Below are 17,429 nucleotides of genomic sequence, written 5' to 3'. Positions count from 1 at the left end.
TTAGCGATTAATGAAATTGAAAGCGGAAATGTCTTTCGGCCAATGAAATTCTTCGTTACAAAAGGAGCCAATCAAAAAGGGCGTGCTATCGATTTCAACCACAGCGCGAGATTTGTAAACAAGAAATTTGTTTTCTCAAATTTCTGTACATAACTTGCTTAATATGTTTAATCAATATTGAGGTTAGCAAATTTGATTGAATGTTTACAATTTAAAACACATTGCACCTTTTGCTGTAATTCTTTTTGAACATTCCTTCTATCATCGCGAAAATGGGTGATATATCATCAGCTAAATAATTATATATAGGCAAATGTCCTTAAATCTTGATACTATGATATAGATCAATTAATGACTGTATGGTTTCTGACTTAACTATTTTCTTTTTTTGGGGGGGGGGTATTTCCGGCATAGTTACTTCATGTAACCTGTATGTATTGCGCATAGGTAAAACTGGGCTATAACAAGGGCTTGTGACTATGTTATAACATGGGCAAAAGAGGGAAAAATAGCCGATTTTATGCTATAATATTATATAACACATACTTTCAAGCAATTACATTCATGTTATAAAGAAGACTTTTTGGTCATAAATATAGTGAAATTTCCCTGAGAGAATAATTATTAATATGATATTTTATATGAGTTCTGAAAGAATTATCAGCTATGTATCTACATGTATATATATTTATTCATTTTTTGTTGTCAAAATATTGAATACGAAAAAAAATACATAGCCAAAAGTTCTAGCCGTACGTGAGTCACGTACGGCTAGCCAGGACACACTGTATTGGCTAGCCATACAGCATTTTTCAAAATTATATGGTAGTTGAAAATGCATATGTAACATAACAATCTGACGTAATTAGCACACGCGCTGAAGCGTGGCCATAGCGGCATTTGGAATTCACACTTGGAAATCCACATCGCTAAAATAGCGCTTTGATTATACAGTAAATTAAAGCTGTGAAAGACCCTGATATGAATTTAGCAGATGATAAAAAGCTAGCTAATTGATAATTAAGTTACCTCAAACGTATATTTTTGTCTTATTCACAATATCCCCTGTACGTTTTGTTTGATTTACAATATTCCCTTAACGTTTTGTTTGATTTACAATTCCCCTATATGTCCTGTTTGATTTACAATTTCCTCTATATGTTTTGTTTGATTTACAATATCCCATATACGTTTGCCGGTCCATTCTTGTTAATCACTATTACATTTATGATAGTAATATTCATCATTAAAACTGATGTAAATTGATAGTATTTTTTGGATAATTATTATGAATTAAAGAACTTTTCTTCTTACTATTTGTTTATTTTCCATGCCATTTACATGTATATTTTATATGCATGTGCATGTACATATAAAGGTGTACATGTGTATTTTGTGAAATAAAATTAGAAAAAAAATTCAATGATATACATGTAACTCAATTTGATCATCACTTCTCCCTAAATTTCAAAACTTCTCCCTATTTTTCCTGAAGAGAGAAGACACTTCTCCCTAAATTTTCAGTCCAAGGTAGTCCCTGCATATGTTATTTCAAGGCTTTAAGCGAGGATTTTAACCAAGAAACAGCAATTGTATTCTTATGTTTACTTTTTAGAGATTAATTTATTACCATGTTAGCTTCAGTAAAGAAAGTAGGAATATCAATCTTTGTCATCTCCAGATGGCGAGAAAAAAGAGCATTTGGTTGATTTTCAAAACTCTTACACCAAATTGCCAATTTGATGAAAAGCATGTAATCTTAGATTTGTATCAATATATATTTCAAAATATCCTTTGACAACCAACAGTACATAAATTTACTGTTAAATTTACCACCTGTCATTAATCAATAAACTGTCGTTAATCAATAATATTATTATTTATTGAAACTAAGATGGCATATTTGTAAACCTGTACATTTGTATTTTGTTATAAAGATCTTTTACATTTTCATAAAAATGATAATAATCATATCAATTTTTACAGGAAGGACAAGAGTGATCTGACAAAATGAGGAAGGATAAAAATTTAAGGACATATGGCAGACATAAAAACAGAGTGATTATCTCTGATGTATGGTTCTCTGACAATGAGAAGAAACAAGGAGGAGTGTTCAGTACATCATCAGATTCATCGCGTCAGAATAGCATCTTTCAGTCAAGCAGCAGTAGCGAAAATGGGGCATTGTACTTGAATTCTACAGGAAACAGTGACCATTCAATATTCGGTACAAAACCCTCAGGTGTTCAAACAAGGTACCTGTTTTTATTATTTATACTATGTATACTATGTAATGAACTAGCTATTATTTTGCTTGAAATACCTTAAAACCTCTAAGTTCTTGAAAAGATGATTTGTTTTGCTTAATATGTGAAAATTTTGCTTGATATGTGAAAAATTCATCCATTTTAGAAATATTCATAGCATAGTATCAGTTCAAAAGTTTAAATAACTGTTACCTTAATAAATAATATAATACTAGTCTATATTATATATAAGATTAAAAAGAATCAAAACAATAAAAATCATTTAATAATAATATTCATTATTATGATTTTAACGAAAATTTGAAGAAGGTGTACTTGGGTAAGTTTTGATCTGATATAAATTTTATTAGGGCGTTCACTAGCCATGAAATCCTGAGGGTCATTTTTTTTTTACTAAGTTCTACCGACTACATGGTCAAATCCCCATGATTTTAACAAAATTTGACCCTCCAGTTAAAATCCTGAGGGTCAAATCAGGCCTTTTGAAAATTTGAAGGGTCAAACTACAAAGAGTCGTTTCAAGCGTCAAACAGACACCCGCAATAATAATATTTAATCAATAGTATTATCTTTTGACCAATATAAGTACTCAAATAATGAAAGAGAACATCATGAATTGATATGGTGTGTCTGTTTCACTCAACCTTGAAATTTATTGAAAGAGTTGAATAACATAATATCTAGCTCGCCAAAAGATCACATAATAAAATTTCCTTAAATAAATTCAGTATTCAACAACGTCTATGTTATAAATGCTTTCTTCATTCTACACAGAAGCACACGAAAGACTAAGCAGATACAAAATAAGGAAAATGTATATGGAACACATCAACATAAAAAATCAGAAAACTGCAAAAGTAACAGAAAGGCTCCAAAAACTAAGGTAAAGACAGTTACTGTAACTATTTGTATTGCACTAAAAAACAACAGATATGGTTTTTCTGTTTTTTGTATTTGATTATATTTTCATAAGAACAGCTCAAGACACGGATGAAAATCAAGATATTATACTTCTTAAATTCGAGCATGTGATATGTGTAAATTAAGTTAATTGAATAAAAATCATGGGCAATAGAGGGCGTGGGATATACATGTATGTATGTATATAAACATACAAAGGGAAAACTTTTTTTAATTTTGATTTTATTTAACAGAAATAATCCTTTTAGAAAATGTGATTAGTCTCTTAAAAAAATTTGGCTACCATTGGTCAGCTAGTGGGTGAGGGGGGGGGGGTAGTTTTTTCCAAATATGTACTACATATAGAAAATATAGAAGAGGTATTAACCTTTTACCTCGTATAGACGTGTTTTGACAGCTTTTTGCCCCCCCCCCATCACCCCCCTCCCCCTTTGTGGCCTCAAACAGTGAAAAAAATGCCCTATTTTTTTCGTTTGAGAAATGTTGTTAAAAAAGTGATCCCTTTACTGTAGCCCTCCCCCCTTATCGCAAAGAAAATTTTGGACATGTGACAGGCTAAAATTGGCCTCAGGTCGATCTTAAGGTAATGTGTAACCAGCGCTGAAAAGGCCTTTACTCTATCTCAATCCATTGAGAAGTTGCAGCACTTTAAAATCAGTTTTGATGGAAAGAAACAATGCAAAATAGTGATTTTTCCGAGGTTGAGACGTCCTTCCGTTGCCATGGTAACAGAAAATTTAAGATTAAGCATGCTGTTACAGAGGGTATGGTCCAGTCAATATTTGTGCCAAGTTTCATCAGTATTGAAGCATTTTTCATAGTTTCATAGCAGTTTGAACTTTGTAACAGGATGCTTTTAAATGAAGACGGCTATTTTCACAATATGCTCATGCAGTAAAAGGTTAAAGAAATATTCAAAAAAAGCTTGTTTGTTCTTTTTTAATAGTATTTCACAGAAATGATCCTTAAGTAACCATCTACAAAATAATTTTTATTACGTAGTCACAAAACATCATTGTTACATGCAGTTATTTGATGGAGGTCACCTTTTTAAAATCAGTTGGTCAGATTTTGATGTGATTGAATAGAAATGATTCCTGACTACAAAGATTTTCAAATAAATTGATTTGCAAGAAATGAGACTTAGTTGGCGATCATAGTGTTTTGTCTTTATATTGTATATGCATGTAGAAAGCTTGATAACTTCATATAAAATCTGATGAGCAATACAGGGCCATCATGGCCCTCTTAATTTTTCCAAATTAATGTAATTTTACCACTCAGTCATTTCCTAATTGGCTTAAATCCAGACCCACTCTGCATAGGGTGATAAAAACCAAATGACCTTATATGATACAAAAATATCCGTATATTAATTTTTATTTATCTATAAAAAATCATTTCAGAAACAGATCCTCTCAGTTTCTTCGAGTACAGATAAATCACTTGGTTCAGAAAGAATTTCCAAGACAAGAGCCCTCAGAGATAGGAACCAGAAAATTGACTATAATGATTCGGCAAACCTGAACAAACAGCTACGTGGCGCCACTGCAAAACGGAAAAGAGCTGTGAAGCAAATTAATAACAGAAAAGAATGTAATGAAATGTCAGTTAATTTCAGTGACTTTGATAACTATAGCCTAGTGGTGTCAGACTCACCACCAGTAGATATTAGGAATATAGATAGCAATTTATTGTCAGTGGAGACCAGTACCCCTGTAGCAAAGAGAACCAGGCAAAAAGATGCTGCTGATAACAATATGCAAGTAACTGATATATCACATATAGAAATGGTATCTAGCCCGGAGAATGATGCTAGTGTCTCGGAAGTCTGTTCACCTGAGAGTGCACATTCACATAGCCTGTTTAATACTCCATCAGTTTTGTCATCAAATTGTTCGGAAGAATTGTCAAATTGGTCGAAAAAGACAGGTGATTCTGTAAATGGTGCTCTTAAACTGTCTTGTGCTTCAGTTAAGCTTAGCAAACTGAGAGAAAGTTTTATTTCAAAGGCATTATCAGGTGGTGTGAAGTCAAACTTAGATGGAAGCCATGTGCATTCAACAAAGGCAAATAGTCGCTTTAATAACTCAGAAAGTTTGTTCAGTCCAGTTGACAGGAATCTGGAAAAGAATCTATCACTTTTAACTGAAAATTTTAAAAAGGTGCGGTGTAGACAGTTGTATAATGATTCAGTGACTGAAGACGCGAGTAATGTTACAGAAAACAAAGTTGACAGTGATGAGGAGATGGATGAAGAGGAAATTGAAATCGAAGATGATACTGAAGAAAATGAGGAAGATAGTGAGACTGAAGGTGATTCAGGGGATAGTGAAGGTGAAGAGAACGAAACTAACAATTATACAAAGGATGGAGATTTAAGTGCAATACACGAAGACGAGGAAGTTTCAGAGGTTGATTCAGGTTCTGAATCAGACATTGAAAATAGTGACACAGCTGAATCTGAGAGTGATGAAGAGGAAAGTGAATGTGGTAGGAGAATAACTAGAAATCAGGAGAAAAATTCAAAATCCAATCTAGAAAGGTTATCTGAAAGTTTATTAATGAATCATGTAAATCGAAGAAGAACTACCAGAGCGACAAAGGTAATACAATGTGATGAAGATATTGATGACTTAGCAGAGCTGTTAGATGAGTCTCACATTGATTCTAGTGAATCGAATGCAACTTTGTATCTTATTAATGATGACAATAGTGTCGAGTCACAACAGAGTGGTCTGTCCACCCATGAAGAGGAAAATTCTGAATTAGTCACTGATGAAAGCCGGGGAGAGACGGGGAATGAGTCACGGTCAGTATACCACACTGCTCAGTCATCAAGACATAGCGATTATCATTCTGCAGAAGAGGATGATGCAGACGCTGATAATGACACTGATGGTAGTGGTGAGGACGATGATAGTGAAGAAGAGGTAATGTAGTCATATCCTTGACTTACAATTTTATTAGATAAGAATTAATCCATTTTATCAGGCTACAAAATAGCCTTTCCTTAGCCAAAAACGATGATGATGGCTGTAATGTATTACGACTGATGATTAATATCTAAGTATAAATAGATGTTACTCCTATCAAAGCATCATTGACAATAAAAAATGTTTGTAAAACAGGCATTTATAGTTTCAAATTTCTTAAAGCATACCATGTTTATATAGTCACATGGTTTAGCTTATTAATTACTTTAACATGATTTAACCAAGAGTAAAGTCCATGAAAAATTACCTATACAATTTGTTTAAATGCTGCAATTTATGTACAGTGTAATTGTTTAACACAATACAGGTTAAAGTGGCGTTAGATTATAAGAAAAATGTCCTTCACTTTGACAGTTTCTTGTATTTTTTCAGGTGGAAGAAGACCCTTCTACTCCCCCAAGAATAAAGTACAGTTTGCGTGGTAAATTCCAAGAGCTGCAGAATTCATTCTCGGTAAGAGCATGTGAAATATGACGTAAAACTTTTGGAAATTTGATATATTACAATTTCAAAATAATTTTGAACAATAATTTTAAAGTTCTTTTTTAAAGTCATGAAAAGGAATGAAGAATCCTTTGTCTTGAGCTATTTATGATTATTTCATCACAATATTAAGATCTTAAATGCAAGCTTGGAAGTAAGTTTTTTAAACCATTTGTTTTACTTTTGACTAGTTTTTGCATGAATTTGTATATTGTGTGTCTAGGAGCTGTGCAGCTATAATTTTGGCATCAAATCTTTGTAGTGAGGAGGAGTCTTTAACCGACTTTAATCTGACATACTGTTTGTATTTATGTTATTATTTAAGGAACTTTTGACACCAAAAAAGAGAAAGAGTAGTATGATACCACTGTCAGCTCAGGCTAGAATTCTCGTTCTCTGTGATCAGACAGAACCAATAACCTTTACAACAGCTCTTACAAAGAAGTAAGTTTTACCATTAAACTCTCTTTTTATAAAAAGGACTAGTGTATATATTTGAGGTTATTTATACTTGCCACTGGTTGTCCTATAGATTAGTCCTCCAGAAGAGTATTAGTCATTTTAGATTTTGGAGGATAGTGCAAGGTACAGAAAGATGCACCAATTCCAGAAGCTTCTCCTGGTTCATCAGCAACCAAATTGTTAAGTACCCATACAAGGGACCTCCATTTAAAATTTCATTCAAAAGACTTATTAGTAATTTTAGTTTGCCAGCCCGGGAATCAAACCCACAGTGTCAAGATTACAAGTCTTGTGTTTAAAGGGATTGAGATATTCAGACTAATAGTCCTTTCCAGTTTTTAAGCAGTTAAAAATTTAGCCCCGCCTTTTTCAATTCATTGCTAAATAAACACAAACAGTATCACAAACAAATCCATGTGTTCATTTGTTTAAACCAGGTCCACCAGTGTCTATGTATTGTCCCAAAGTAGCATTTGGTCAGCAGGTCAGCCAATTTGCCCAAAATTTGCAAACAAAGTTATACCTAAACTCAGTTGTGAATAAGAATTGGTTAAAAGGAACTGTTTAAATCTACATGCTTACAGATGAGTCAAAATATTTCAATAAAATCAAACTTGAGAAAAATGTACTAAGATGTAAGGAAAAGTAAAAAGTTTCAAGATTTAATTAACATTTTACTTATTCTGGCGATTAATGACTGATTTTGCAGTATTTGCAACTATATTTCTACTGCGTTACTAACGCAGTAAAGGTTATATAGGTATATTTTGACCACTTTTTGGTAATTTACTTGGTTTGTAAGTGCCATTGAAAATGTGTAAATTGCTTCCTTTTGGTTACTTCACAATATTACACATTCAAATACATTTTTAAAACTTTCATGAAAATTTGCATGAATTTGGAGGCGTGCTGCTTTAAGTGACATTATGATATCGACTGTTTTCAGAATGATCTCAAAGTGTAAGAAGATAGGAGAAGGAGTGTATGGTGAGGTTTTTAGAGCTATCAACAGTAATGGAGATTCTGTTGCCATTAAGGTTTGAGATATTTAGTATACTTATGATAATTTTCATTAAGGGGACTTGGGCCAGGGACCCTCAGGTAGGGGAATTTTATGTCATTTTAAAAAGGGGAGTTTTGCCTGTCAACAAAATTACTTAGTTTTATTATTAACTTTTTATGCAAAAAGCAAATTTCAATAACATATTGTTAAGGGTCTCCTGCTTTAGACAGGTAAAAATAAAAAATGGAGAAAAATATTTTAATTGGAAAGAGAGAAGTATAAAATTGAAAGATTTAGATAAACCAAATATTTGATTTCTTTGTTTAATTTGATGAAATAATAAAGTATATGTTTTCCAGTTTTGACTAAAATGATGCAAAAATTCCCAAATCTTGGATCTGGTCATGTTCCCAAAATAGTGAGCTAATTTTAGTTAATAGAAAGAAAAAGAAAATTTAAAAAAAAAAATATACACGTATACATGTAAACAAAGTAAAAATTAGATATATAAAAGTTATAAAATTTTGTTTTTCAGATCATACCTATAGAAGGTGATTTTGAAGTGAATGATGAAAAGCAGAAAAAGTTTGCAGAAATTCTACCTGAAGTTGTCATAGCGAAGTAGGTGCCATCTAAAAATGATTATGCTCTTTTTTTATTTAAAAAATTTAGTTGATATATTTATTTATAGATCTATTATGTGACTGTTATGAATATCGCTGGCTTCAAAAATGATGTCTTGCGAACTTGAAGACATTAGCTACAGTTTTCATATAGACAAATAAGCTGAATGAAACCTGCGTAATTAAGCAGACAAAAAAAGATCAGTGACCCCCAAATTTGTTTCACTTGAAATAGTTCTGTTAACATGTTCTAAGATTAAGCAAAGTAACGTCATTCCTAAAATAAGTTTATCTGAAGTGTTGTTTCTGTGCCACTGACAAATTGAAAGTCACCATATGGAAGTGAACATAATATGATAATAAACATTGTCGGAACCCACATACAAGTGCAAATAGGATAATTCAGTACTATACAAAATATAAGATATAATAAGAAATTTTACATTTATTTTTTTGTTCACAGGGAATTAAGCAACTTACGTAACAGTAAATCCTCTATGACATCAAACTTCTGTGAAGTTAACAATGTATCATGTGTTAAAGGAAAATATCCAGCCGAGTTACTGAAACAGTGGGACTTGTTCCATAAAAATAAAGGCTCAGAGAATGACAGACCTGGTTAGTAGTTTTACTTTTAACATTATTTGTGAAAAAATTACATTATTGTGGGTTTAAATTCTGTGAGGGGCTTAAGATTCTTTCATGTGATGAAGCTATCCAGCTTGTTACAGAAAGTTACGGAAGTTTTCTCAGCCTCCCACTTATGTCTGAGATGAGGTGTTGAGGTGTACCATAGGTAATCAGCTACCATTAAAGAAGCTCCACTTAGGCCTAAAAGTTTATAATCATAAGTTCTTGCATAGATTGAAAGGCACACTTAAAATGGAAGAAAATATGAGGAAAGGAAATAAAGAAATATTCTCAGAATTAAATTGAAATTCATAATTGAGTGTGATAATTAGTCTGATTTGAGTTAAAAGCATATCATAATAGTTCATTTTGCACAATATAATTGATTATTACAGGAAAAAAAAGTGAGTGAATGTTCTGAAATTTTGCATAATAGTTATTGGTATAGACATGTATCACATGGTTATAAAAATGTTGAAAAAGTATTTCCTATCCTGTCATGTCAAAAAGCTTCAGTGGAGTCCCTTTAAAGCTTTAGAGCTGTCATCATATGACCACTTCAGAGTTTATGTAACTATACACCTAATTAAGTAAAAAGTCTCATTCTATTATGTCATTGATGATTGTCTACATATCCAGTTATGCAATGAAGATTTGTTCAGCTTTGAGTCCCTTTAACATCAATTGCTTTGTTTCCTGTTTATTTGTGTATCCTTTTTGATTTAATAGCTATATTTAGATTATTTTACATGCTTATTTTCTTATGACCAAGTATTACTGTATTACATTTCAGATGTGTTCCCAGAAAAGCAACTGTACATTGTGTTTGAGTTTGCTGATTGTGGAACTGATTTGGAATCATATCAGGTAATGTTTAATTTTAATTGCTCCTTTGAATAAATTCTGAATGATATCATTTTTAAATATATGTCAAATTTATTTGGATGGGACTCACCTATTCATCTGTGTGTCTGCAATCAGAATGATACAATGGTGAAAGTCTTGTGTGCAACTTCTGTTCATAACTGTAGATAAATGACAATTTATGGAAAAGTTTATATAAAGTTTTATATTGATACATGAATAAGCTTAAAGGAAATCTACTGAAGTCCAATTATATTAATTTTGAAATTCTTTCGTAGATCAATTACTACAAAAGATATGCAAAGAATATTAAATAAATTCAGAATATAATTGGAAATCCATTTTTTGTGTGATAATCAGTCCAATTTCAACGAAAAAAATTTAGACACTTTTATTTTTGGGTCATTACATTATAAATTAGTAGTATTCTGGAAAAACAGATTATACACAAGTTACATCCATTACTATGCTAATCTTGAAGAAAGTTTTTCCAGTCGCGGCATGTTTATAAAAAATACTCTGTGGTGTCCCTTTAAGTAGAAATTATGCAGATTTGATGACCTTACTCTAGTTAAAAATTGATAATCAGGGACAATAACTATAAATACTTGGATAAAGATGCATAGGCAAAGCTGTTATTCAGTGAAATTTGGAAACTTTAACTCGTACACATGACAGACAATTTTTTGAAAATTTTGATTCACATAATTAATGCCATTTTATCATTGATTGTTTAGTTCACAACAATCCAACAAGCTAAAAGTGTTCTGACACAAGTGGGGTATGCGCTGGCAGTGGCAGAGGAGGCACTGCAGTTCGAGCACCGAGATCTTCACTGGGGTAACGTACTTGTCCGCCCAACAGACAAGGAAGATATTACATTCAGATTGATGGGTAAACCGGTTGTTGTACCGACACAAGGCGTGGAAGCCTGTGTGATAGACTTTACTATGTCACGACTGACCAAAGGTAATTGATTTATAAAAATGGAAGATAATAAATGTTCAGTATTGGCTGCTTGAATGAAGTATTAAACTAGAATATAGAAATCTTGCATTTATTGGCTCATAAAAAGTTTGTCATGAAAATACTGTTAGTAATTTTTTCAAACTAAAGTTCTTGTAAAATTTGGATTTTCCTGGTACAAAGTACCTCCCGGTATAAAGTATCTTGAAAATAATTCTTATATCAATAGATGTCAACTCAAGATGTATAAAACATACATGTGTATTTATTTTCAAGTAATGAAACCCACAGAGTGATTTAGTCATTACTTCATCAATATTCATATTCTCGAACAAATACTCCTATATATACCTATAGCGTGTAGAGTTTAAAATGTAACATCTTCTGCATGTACCCAAAACATGTTTATTTTACATTTAAAAATGAGAAGGTATAGTAATTGTCAGTACTTTCAAATATCAAATTTGAGCATAATATATCTTTAAGCATCCCCCAAAACAAAACAAATGTTGGAAGGTTCCAAAATTGGCAGCTAGAATTGAAGAAAAATAGTAAGATAAGGGTTACAATAGCATTATGGGAAGATTTTTGAAATATTTCAGATGGATGTACAGTTTATACAACAATACCAGATGATGACACGCTATTTGATGGGAAGGGAGATTATCAATTTGATATTTACAGAGAGACTAAGAAAGAGAATAAGTATGTACCGATGTAGTTTTTATTTAATTCTAAAATAAAGAATATTACTAGACTTTCAAAGGTTTATTTGATTGGAGATCTGTAACATGCACCTTGCCCCCTTATGGCTGCAGGGGATATTTTTAAGGGTTGAGGCATCAGGGTTGCAACCACCTCTAATCCCTGCTTGATCATATGAGGTTTGAATAACTAGCGTCTATGCATCTCTTAGTTCCAGCAGGTGAAGTGGTTTTGACCCATAGTTTTGCGATAGCTTGTAACTCCCAGGGTACTAGATAGCTTGTAACACCCCGGGTACTAGTAAGCCAAAATCATCTTTTCTGGCGCAATATGACCTAAAATGTGTTGGTGTGCCTTTAAACCAAACAAACAAACGTTGGCAGCTATTTGTTTAGTTTATTTTAAGATTTCAAGTGCTAGTAGTAATGATAAAAAATGTATCCCAATTCTTGCATAAAAGTATACATCTGATTTCGTAATTCTGTGTGTTGTTGCTTGTTTTTTGTTTTATCATGCTTTTTATTTGCTAGTGTGATGTCATTTGACAGTTATGTTTTGATAATCAAACTACCAAGCCTATTATTGCAGTAAATAGTTGCCTTGAGTCATCCATAATAAAATACATGCAACAATAGTGCGTGCCTTGGTGACTTTTACCTGTTAATGCATGTTTTCTTCTACATTAATATATTCTTGCAAGCAGTTTTATGCAAGAAAAATGGCTAATAAGTAGTAATCCGCACAATGTGAGAAACAGTTTTGATCTGTAGATAAAAAGATATGAAATTTGGGTGGTAAATCGACCAATACATGTTTTGCCAAGCTTTTTGCTCATACAAGTACATCTAAGCATTTAACAATTTATGTTAAATAACCTTATATATTTCATTGAACATGTCATTTCAAACAAAGGCATCATTATGTTATTAGTTTTAGCTAATAAAAATAATTACAAGATTGAAGACTTTTAGTAATGATTGTTACAAAAAATGTTACATAAAAATGAAATTAATCAAGAGTTGTTATAATTATATTTTACAGAGGTAACTGGGAGAAGTTTAATCCACATTCCAACGTCTTATGGTTACATTATCTGGCTGATAAACTTGTATATTCTACGAAATACCAGAGTCAATCCAGTCGACAGGAACGTGACGTGTTACGGGAATTCCGGCAGTTTATGTCAACTATGTTAGACTATAGCAGTTCAGCCGAGATGGCTGTCGACAGTTTGTTTATGAATTCTTGAAAACTGTGGCATAAATCAGTGGGAAAAATAGCATGGTATCAAAATGTGCCATATGGAAACTGGGCCAAGAAGCGAACATTTGTTTTAATATGATTTCGGAGAGAACTTGTTAATGTGTCAACTGATGTTTGTGATGTAGAAGTGTGTTTTTAAAATTTTGTACATCTAGGGTTTAATGAAATAACAAAAACTAAAACTTTAAAGTAATACATCTTTCCATTCATGCGATTGGCTTAAGAATCTAAATATAAAAACATTAAAATATTGTATACTTGTATTTAAATCAAAATATTGCAAGGGCTAAATTGAAGTATTTTTGTAGCAAAAAAAAAAAAAAAGTTAAAATTCTGATTTATGAAAAAAAGACATTGATCGAACAGGGGTAAAGTTAAATCCATGAATGCCAACAGTGATAAAGGTTTATCAAAGTCTGTAGCTAGGTTGCACATCAGTACACTTTCACCAGGATAGCGCTAAGCTAGCTTACACATTAGTTCAGTTTGTGACCAGCCTATACTGATTGTTTCTAAGAATAAGGTTTCTGATTTTAAATATCCTTCCACACCCCAGCACATGCACAAAATAAAGTGGCAATGGCAATTTCACACCATGACAAGTTCATTAATGGATTCGCAAAAATTAGAATTAGTTCTATTTGTGCCTTATTTAAATGTTTATACAAGATGAAAGCGCAAAAATTGTTGCTTTAAAGGCACCATTGTTTTCGGCACAGGATAAACAGTATACATTTTCTTTGGTCAATTCTTTTCTCAGGAAGCAACAAACTTTTTCATTTTAATTTTTCAACAGATATTTCTTTAAAATATTCTTCATTTGACTAATTATATAAACTTGTTGTTACAATGAAAATTTGTTAATTCATTAAAGTGACATTATGCTCATGTTATGACTGTGTGGGTTCAAAACTTCAAATCCTGTCAGAGGCAAGCTGTTGTTTCCTTGAGCAAGAAACTTAACACTCATTGCTAAGTACCGGTTAGTTCCATAAATAGATTGGAGAGTGTTTCAATAAGCTTATAGCTTCCTTTACAATCAAACTAAAATAAGTTCGTTTAAACTAAACTAATTGTTTAGGATAAAATACAAAATTTTCTTAAATATAAAAGACTGCCCAACTCTTTTATAAATGTAGATCATGGAGGTAATTAACTATTCCGGAGACATTTATTATGGAACTGAAAACAAGCATGACAAAATGTAGATACTTTGAATTTTACCTGAACAACCACCATCTACTCTTGGGTGGGTGATGCCTATGGATCTCTATCATACTGTATCAAATCATGACCTTGAGGATAGGCGAAGGTCATTTTGTTTTAAAAATGGTTTTAATTACAATTAAAATGGTTAAGTTTTCAAAGAGTACACACAAAACATTTGACTTTATGATTATGATGAACTGTTTCATACAGATTTGTGTTGATATATCAAAGTGTAAGGTTATGCCAGTTCAGAAGTGTAAACATGTGTAAACTTGTGTCAAAGTATTCAGCGTTTCTTAACCCCATTTTAACAATATGTGACATGAATGAAATTGTTAAATTCAATTTTTTATATATGTGTAATTTTAAATTATAAAGCAAAGTAGAAATGTTAAAAAATCGTTATGAGATATAAATACATAAAAACAACAAAACAAAACTTTGAAATTGACGTTTTTTATTTTTATTTATTTCGCTAGATGGTAAGTATGCAATTGTTTGTGTGTAGAACACAGTATATGGCTGAGTGGTTAAGGTACTGGACCTCAAACTACTTACCCTCACGGCTGTGTGTTCGAATTTCAGGAGGTACTTTAGACTCATTTGAGGAAGCTATCCAGCTAGCTTATGGAATGTTGGTGGGTTTACTTGTTTTGCATTATTTCAGGCAAGGTCATAGGTCTTCTCCACCAGTTAAGCTGGAAAGTTGCAGTATGACCTTTATAGTGTTGGTGCCACATAGTGTTATATAAGTCATGCCCTTTCAGTAAAAAGGCCCCGTCCTAGGGCTCATTTAGCTTACATAGACTTGCATAGAAAAAATGGTTTTGAAAATTTGTCATCGTAAATTACAAAGTCAAGACCTTAGATATTTAGCCTGAAGCATCACATTGTAGTCCTCTACAAAAGTTATAATTGTAAGTCGTGCCTATGGGGCCAGGATTGGTTCTGCTGCTAGGGTCACTTAGTTTTTTATAGACTTGGAAACTACATTTAAATCCTCTATTAAAATTCCCATAGCTTAGATGTTTTGCATGTAATATCACCTTGTCCTCTAGAATAATATATGGAAACTCCTTTCCATTTTCTTTTGGACAAGTACTAGAAATGCCAAAATATCAGTTATTTTGCACGTAGCATTGCTAAGAGAACGTTATCAAAGTTAGCCATCAAGCCCCTGGGATGAAAAATGGCCCGCCTTCACAGGTCAGTTTATATAGACTTGCATAGTAAATATATCTTAAAAATGTTTTTTGGTAAATTATTATGCAAAGGCATGAATATTTGGCATGTAGTATCACTATGTTGTCCTCTGCTAAGGCTTTATACGTCATTCCCCTGAGGGTAAAATTAGCCAACCCCAGGTGTTACTGTTTTTCCTGACTTATTTAGGAAAACATTTAATATGTAACTATAATATCCGCAATAACTGTGATTAACGTTTTATGTTTTTAACAGTATTTTCATACAGCATATATACATTGTCACGGAGCACTTTGACAACGTCAACGGCGTCAAATGAACGCCACGTTCTTACAAAAATATTCTGTTTTTAAATTATGAAAAGGAAACTTTACATGATCTTTATAAGGCGAACAAAGCTTCATTTTTCAACTAAATGCTCAAAGGCAAAGGGAAGCTATTCTGATTGCATTTTTGTTTGTCGTCATCCACAAATTCTTTAACAATATCTTTTCCTAAACAGTTTGGTTGATTTTGACTAAATAACACTAAACTGAGTCATCCTCTACAACAGTTATACAATTGGTTTGAGTCTGATAGACTAGAAAGTAAAGGAGCTAAGAATAAACATTAAAACAAATACCTCAAATTAACTACGATGCTCTTAGTTTATGTGTTTAGCATTTAACATCACCTGTGGTGCCATACAAAAGTTACATAAATCATGTCTCAATGATAGATAAAAATCGGCCCGCTCTGGCACTCACATAGTTAAAATGGACTACTATAGGGGAATGATTAAAGTCATTGTTTGTGAAACTACTACATTACACAGATCTTAGATATTTGGTGCATATGTACATGTATGTTGCATTGCCTAGTTGACCTTTATAAATGTTATGTCAATAATGCCTTTGTGTAATAAAGGCCCTGTCCTGGAAGTCATATATTATACTTATATAGGATCATACATGCATATGTGTAGTAAAATAATCCTAGAAAACCTTTTCTCCGAAACTACAATATAAACTTCAGGTCCTCTACAAAAGTGAAATAAATTATGCCACTGGGGTCAAAATTAACCACGCTTTGGAGGTCACTTAATTTATATCGACTTATATAGAGAAAACGCTTTTAAGTCTTTTTCTGTGAAACTACACTGTCCAGAGCTTAATAATAATTTGACATATAGCAACCCCCAGTAGACCTCTGCAAAATGTAACATAATTCATATTCCTTAGGTCGAAAGGGGCCCTTTCATGGGGGCCACCTTGTTTATATAAAAAACAACAACACAAAGATCAACAAGGCAAGATATGACGTTCACAGAACGCAAAAAACTTATACAGTAGATACGTCTGAAAATCTTCTACTCTAAAACTATAATGTCTAAAGCATATATAATATTTGGCACGTATAAGTGCCCTTTGACTTTGTGGGCCTATTATTCAATCATGTATTTGTTTTCTTTCAATTCCCTATCAGTTACAAATTATTTATCATTTAGTGATTAACCTGTCCGTGCTCTGTCTTGTGCCCTGTCCTGTTTTTGTTTGGGGTCCGCCTGGGCTTCCTGCCACTGGTTCTTGTCGCTGGGTCGTATGGGGGTTGCGTTTATTGAACACCGCCTTTCCTTGTTGATCTTGTTTATCATATTTTATATATTTCTTTACAAATGTTATACAAGAAAAGCATTGATGCAAAGCATCAAAGGGCGTCCAAGCAAGAAATGCAGCAAGTGAAGATGAGCTAGTAGACATCTGATGACCATACTTTTAGTGGTAGATTGGGTTTTGAATTGTATATCATTTATGAATGGGCAGACGAAAGACATTGTTCATCATGAACTTTGGTA

At 32.5% G+C, this 17,429-nt stretch overlaps 1 protein-coding gene across 1 annotated transcript; it reads left to right on the top strand.

Moving 5' to 3' along the window:
- The first annotated feature begins 68 nt into the window (after window positions 1-68).
- On the top strand, window positions 69-14,839 carry LOC132750191 (uncharacterized). Its single transcript, XM_060740136.1, has 13 exons — window positions 69-182; window positions 1,987-2,255; window positions 2,985-3,150; window positions 4,595-6,121; window positions 6,557-6,637; window positions 6,993-7,111; window positions 8,076-8,166; window positions 8,668-8,753; window positions 9,219-9,373; window positions 10,179-10,252; window positions 10,987-11,218; window positions 11,818-11,920; window positions 12,962-14,839. Exons 2-13 carry the CDS (start codon window positions 2,011-2,013, stop codon window positions 13,167-13,169), a joined length of 3,087 nt encoding a protein of 1,028 aa, XP_060596119.1. The 5' UTR covers window positions 69-182; window positions 1,987-2,010; the 3' UTR covers window positions 13,170-14,839.
- The last annotated feature ends 2,590 nt before the right edge of the window (window positions 14,840-17,429 follow it).

This window comes from Ruditapes philippinarum, unplaced genomic scaffold, assembly GCF_026571515.1.
Source record: "Ruditapes philippinarum isolate M1 unplaced genomic scaffold, ASM2657151v2 ctg5296_1_1_1_1, whole genome shotgun sequence".
NCBI classification, from domain to species: Eukaryota; Metazoa; Mollusca; class Bivalvia; order Venerida; family Veneridae; genus Ruditapes; species Ruditapes philippinarum.
The sequence above is the reverse complement of the archived record's forward strand: the minus strand, read 5'-3'. Positions and strand labels throughout refer to the sequence as shown.